At 39.1% G+C, this 4997-nt stretch overlaps 2 protein-coding genes across 2 annotated transcripts; one reads left to right on the top strand and one right to left on the bottom strand.

Annotated features, from left to right (window-relative positions):
* The first annotated feature begins 323 nt into the window (after positions 1–323).
* On the top strand, positions 324–1330 carry LOC121125047 (uncharacterized). Its single transcript, XM_040720149.2, has 2 exons — positions 324–483; positions 587–1330. The coding sequence occupies exons 1-2, from the start codon at positions 478–480 to the stop codon at positions 1130–1132; spliced, it is 552 nt and encodes a 183-aa protein (XP_040576083.1). The 5' UTR covers positions 324–477; the 3' UTR covers positions 1133–1330.
* A 115-nt stretch (positions 1331–1445) lies between these two features.
* On the bottom strand, positions 1446–4569 carry Srrm234 (Serine-arginine repetitive matrix 2/3/4). Its single transcript, XM_040720147.2, has 3 exons — positions 4386–4569; positions 3943–4321; positions 1446–3833 (listed from the first exon to the last, which is right to left on the bottom strand). The coding sequence occupies exons 2-3, from the start codon at positions 4289–4291 to the stop codon at positions 1615–1617; spliced, it is 2568 nt and encodes an 855-aa protein (XP_040576081.1). The 5' UTR covers positions 4292–4321; positions 4386–4569; the 3' UTR covers positions 1446–1614.
* Between the last annotated feature and the right edge of the window lie 428 nt (positions 4570–4997).

The following is a 4997-nucleotide window of genomic DNA, read 5'->3' as shown; positions in this document are numbered from 1 at the left end:
TCACCCTTGGGATTCTGAAACACTTTACAAATGAAATAAAATAGAGACATATTGGTTATTGAAGAAGTATTACTATTTTCAATGATGCATTTTTCTTTAATAAAGGTTTCAATAGGGTTAAAAATGACCTCTTACAAAGGAAAAAAACTTTCATATGAATTAATTGGAAAAAATATAGACAGTTACAAAATAAACAATGTTCGTTTACCCTACTTTTTAAAAATATTTATAAAACAAACTTTGTGTGTTCAACAAAGACTATAACAGACGACGCATACCCTTCTTGGTTTGGATCACCCCGTTTACATACATATGCAGGGTTGTATAATATGAAATGTAGGTAAGCGGTAAGAACTTATTGGGTGTTGTCACTCAATGGTTCCAGGGCGTTAGTAACTATATAAAGGGAGCTTGACGCAACAATTCTTCACATTGCTTGTGTTGTCCCGCTTTGAGTAACGCACCAAAATAACCATCATGAACGTAAGTCATCACTCCATGAATACGAGAAAAAAAAAAATATTTGAAATCTGATCTTGTATTCGTGATCATTTTATCTCTCTCAAATCTGACGTTTCACTTTCAGAGCTTCATCGTCTTCTCTGCCATTCTTGCTGTCTCATCAGCTTCCATCATCCCAGGAGCCTATCCCGGTGGCTATATTGTTCGTGCCCCAAAGTACGACTCTGCCACCATTGAATCTCACAGATTCGGAGGAAACTTTGCCTACTCTACTGCCGAATCTCATGCTTTCGCCAAGGCTACCCCTCAAGTGAAGACCATCACTCACCCCGTTGCCAAGACCGTCCACACTCACGTCCCTGCTCCTATTGCCACTCACACCCCCGGCAAGATTGTCAAGACTACCCACGTAGCTCAACCCATCCTTAAGCACGTTCCAGTCTTGGCTCAGAAGCCCGTTGTTGGAACTGTTGGATACAAGACTTTGGTTCACCAACCTCTTATCAAGAAGACCATTGTTTCCACCCCTGTTGTCCACAAGACCATTGTTGCTGCTCCCGTCGTTGCCAAGGCTGTTGTTGCTGGACCACTTTTTGCCAAGGCTGCATACCCTGCACCTGCATACCCAGTCCATGGTTACCCAGTTGTAGCTCCAATTCATGCATACTAAACAACAATAATAACCCAAATAAAAGACTTTAATGCCCTTTTTGCAACTTTGGTGCAGAAGCGGAGAAAATCATGAGCATTGTCAAATGCTCCAGTTCGACATCAATGATTTCAATGCCCTTAACTAAGGCTTAATTTGATCTCGTAGGGAGTTTATTATATTTTACTATCTATTTAAAATAAATTTGCGTATTAAAAACCCAGATTTCTTTTTTTTAAATAATAATTTACTTTTCGGCTTTGAAGAAAGGATAGTTCCAAATAGAGAATACCTAGGCAAGAAGGCAAATTAGAGGAATAAAAATACAACAAAATTCAAGTTTGAAATTGATTAGTTAAATTTTAATATAAGAACCAATTACAAAGCTTAAAAAAATCCATATTGACAAACACATTTTTAGAAAACTAAATCATAAAAAAAAAAAAAAAAAAAAAAAAATGAAGGAAAAATAATAGTTATTTACATGTAAAAATAGGAGGAATTTAATCAACCGAGCCAACAGAGTCGCATTCATATTTTTTACTACGTTGCTTACGTCTTTTCTTTCGACTTTCTTCATCTGAGGATGAGGATGAAGAATCCGAGGAAGCATCATCGTCTTCTGATGAGGAAGATGAGGATGAGTCTGAGGACGACGATGAATCTGAAGAGGAATCCGAGGAGCCTTCTTTTCGCTTCTTCCTTTGTTTTTTTCTTAATTCTTGCTGACGAATAATGGCTTCCATCATTTTCTGAGCCACTTGTTTTCTTTTACCATCAGGGGAGGACCGTGGATCCATTGAAGATAAGGGGGACGTACTTCTTTCCTTCGTTTCTTTTCTAGACGTTTCCTGTCTCGCCGGCGAAGGTGTTGCAGATGAGGGTTTTTTAAATTTATTCCTATCTGCGTGGTTCTCTTGTTCAAGCGCATCCGTCGATTTAGGTCTAGCATGATTTTTCCCTTCTTCATGAGCAAGAGGAGATCGATTTGTATAGACTTGTTGCTTATGATGAGAACGTGTGGCAGATACAGGTAGCTGTTGAATAGATCTAACTGGGGAATCAGTATTACGACTTTGTTTAGTTGTTGAAGAAACAGATCGGCGATCCCCTCTACTACTTTCTTTTTCGAGTGAATACCGGGGTTTATCGTTATTAGATGACGTCTTCCTTCTTCTTTCGAGAGAAGAAGAAGATGAAGACGAGTCCCTACGCCGTCGCCTCTTTTTTGATGATTCAGAAGAATTTTGCTTATCCTTATCCGAACCGTTTTTTGATCTTACAGAATATCGATCAGAGTGCTTATACTGCTGAGGAAGATTAGCATCCTTTTTTATTCTTTTAGGAGATGAAGAGGATGAGCGTTTTCTAGTCGGTTTTCTTTTACTAGGTTCTGGTGAGCGACTAAGTAATCGGTTGTTACGTCTCTTTTCCTTGGACGAATGCCTTCGTTTTTCAAGTTTCTTTGGCCGCTTACTGTCCTCCGATCTGCGATTTCGAGAGGATACATCATTAGAATCAGAGTGAGAACTATCTTCTGAACTTGATGAAGGCTTCTTATGATGCTTGTCTCTTGATCTCCTTGATGATCTATCCGATTTTCTATCACAAGAAGAATCATATCTTTTTCTCGATGATTTGTTATTATGATTTTTGTTACTCGAGATTTGATGATGATTTCTCTCACGAGACCGAGATCTGCTTTTCTTCTTTGAAATTATGCTATCATAGCAAGAATGATTACTTTCTGAAGATGCGTCTCGGCGTTGATGCTTTTTGGATTTATCATTAGAACTTGTGTCCTTTCTTCGTCTACGTGAATCATCGTTTTTCCTGGATGGACTGGGAGAATAATTTTTGGATTTCTTTTGTGATCGATCCCTCTCTGGAGAAGACGAATCATGTCTACCTCGTTTGGAATCTTTATATCCACGGTCTTTTGAAGTAGCATGATGCAGATCTTCCGCAACCGATTTAGAGTCTAATCGATCATTACTCCGACGACGAGATCGTTCATTACTATAATTAGGAGATCGTTCCCTCTTTTTTCTCTCATGTGAATTTTTAGGTTGAGAAGGAGACAATTTATGACGATCATTTTGAGGGGAGCGTGAACCTCTGGTCCTACGCCTAGGTGACATACTCTGCCTCTCCAGAGAGCGACTGGGCTTTTGCCGGGATTCTCTCTCACTTCTTTTCCTCGACTTTGAGGGATAATCAAAGTCCTCCTTATTTTTACACTCTCTGGCTTTTTCTTCCGCCTCAAGCTTATATCTTTGTTCACGAATCATGGAAAGGGCATCGTAGCCCTTAAGAGGATCCTCCTTCGTACTTTCAGGCATTTCATTTTCTTTGACCCTTTCTTTTTCTTCTTTCCTTCGCTGCTTTTCAAGCATTTTCTTTTTCTTCTTTTTCTTCTTCTTGGACTTTTTCTCATCTTCTGATTCGGATGATGATGATGAAGAGGAGGAGGAGGAGGAAGAACTGGAATTGGAGGTGTCAGAAGAGCTGTCTCGAGATTTCTTTTTTTTCTTCCTCTTCTTCTTTTTGGCATCTGACTTTTTCAATTTAATCTTTTGCTCCACGAGAGACTTCTTTGCGGATTCTTCTACTTCTCGACTCAAACCAAAGCTTGAACCGTCCACAAACTCCCTGGAAATCCCAAAAGCACTTCTTAGTTTCGCATTTTTCTCTTCTTTGAGTTTTGCTTCTTCGTGAGTCCCTGAAAAAAGATGCATCATTAGAATAGTTTGTCATTATTCCGTTTTGGGTGGGGAATGATTGAGTTGAATGCACTCTTGGATCCCCTATTTGGGATGAAGAGGAGTTACCTTTAGGTTGTCCGAAGGGATCCATTTCGATAGTCGAGTCGGAAATCCGTTCCATGAGCATCTTTCGATAGGAATTCACTTTTTCGTCAATCTCCGATGCCGGGAGTCCCTGATCCTGAAGGACATCTTCGAGTTCCGCGACTTTGACCTCCAGTTTCCGCTTTCTTTCATGATCCAGGATCCCAGGATTGGGTCCACTACGGATAAGAGAGTTCTTTCCTCCAATCTCATCCTCTTGCCGATAAAGTGTGGGGCCATCTTTTTTGGGACGGATAAAGCTTAAATTACGTTGAACATATCCGTTGGTTCCGGATCCACGCGACGTTCCGAGACCGATTCCATTGTACATCCTAATCCCTTCGTCCCAAACTTATTCTGCCTTCAAGTAAAATACACAATAAATTGACATCATCATGGGATGCATCACACAACCTCGTCCTTACTTTTCTAGCTATCTCTATTCACACCTCAGATGCGCGTAGTATCACCTAGCAGCTCGCCGTCCCTCCATATCAATAAGATGTTAGCCAACAGATTCTTCTTCTTTTAGCTAGCTTACTAATACTACCTTTATAAAGTATATTACCGGCCACCAACAGCAATACCTTGGGAATCTCCCTTTTTCTCACAATAGTTTCTTTGCTCCTTCTCAAACACCCAATCAAAACACTTCTAATCCCTTCTCTTTCCTTCCTGCAATAAACATCCAAATAATTAATAACAACCGCCAAAATACTTTTACGATAATTCAATCAATTATAGGATTTTTGTTATTGATGCATGTTTTTTTAAATGTTGATTTGATAGTGGTACGCCCCCGTCTAAATATTATCTCTTTTACTTGCATATAAACTAAAAAAAAGTCATGAAAGTTGCAATGAAGGTACCGGCTTTTTATATAGTAAGTAAGTCATTACGTCATAATGTATTTGTAAAAATGGCAGTTATATAGCAGAGATAATCAAAAAAGGAGAAAACTATGATACAAATTCGGAAGAAATTGAGCTTTCATTACTCGGATATAATTTCCCTATAGGTGATTTAAAGTTTAAAAG

Source organism: Lepeophtheirus salmonis, chromosome 10 (genome assembly GCF_016086655.4).
Source record: "Lepeophtheirus salmonis chromosome 10, UVic_Lsal_1.4, whole genome shotgun sequence".
Classification (NCBI taxonomy): Eukaryota; Metazoa; Arthropoda; class Copepoda; order Siphonostomatoida; family Caligidae; genus Lepeophtheirus; species Lepeophtheirus salmonis.
The sequence above is the reverse complement of the archived record's forward strand: the minus strand, read 5'-3'. Positions and strand labels throughout refer to the sequence as shown.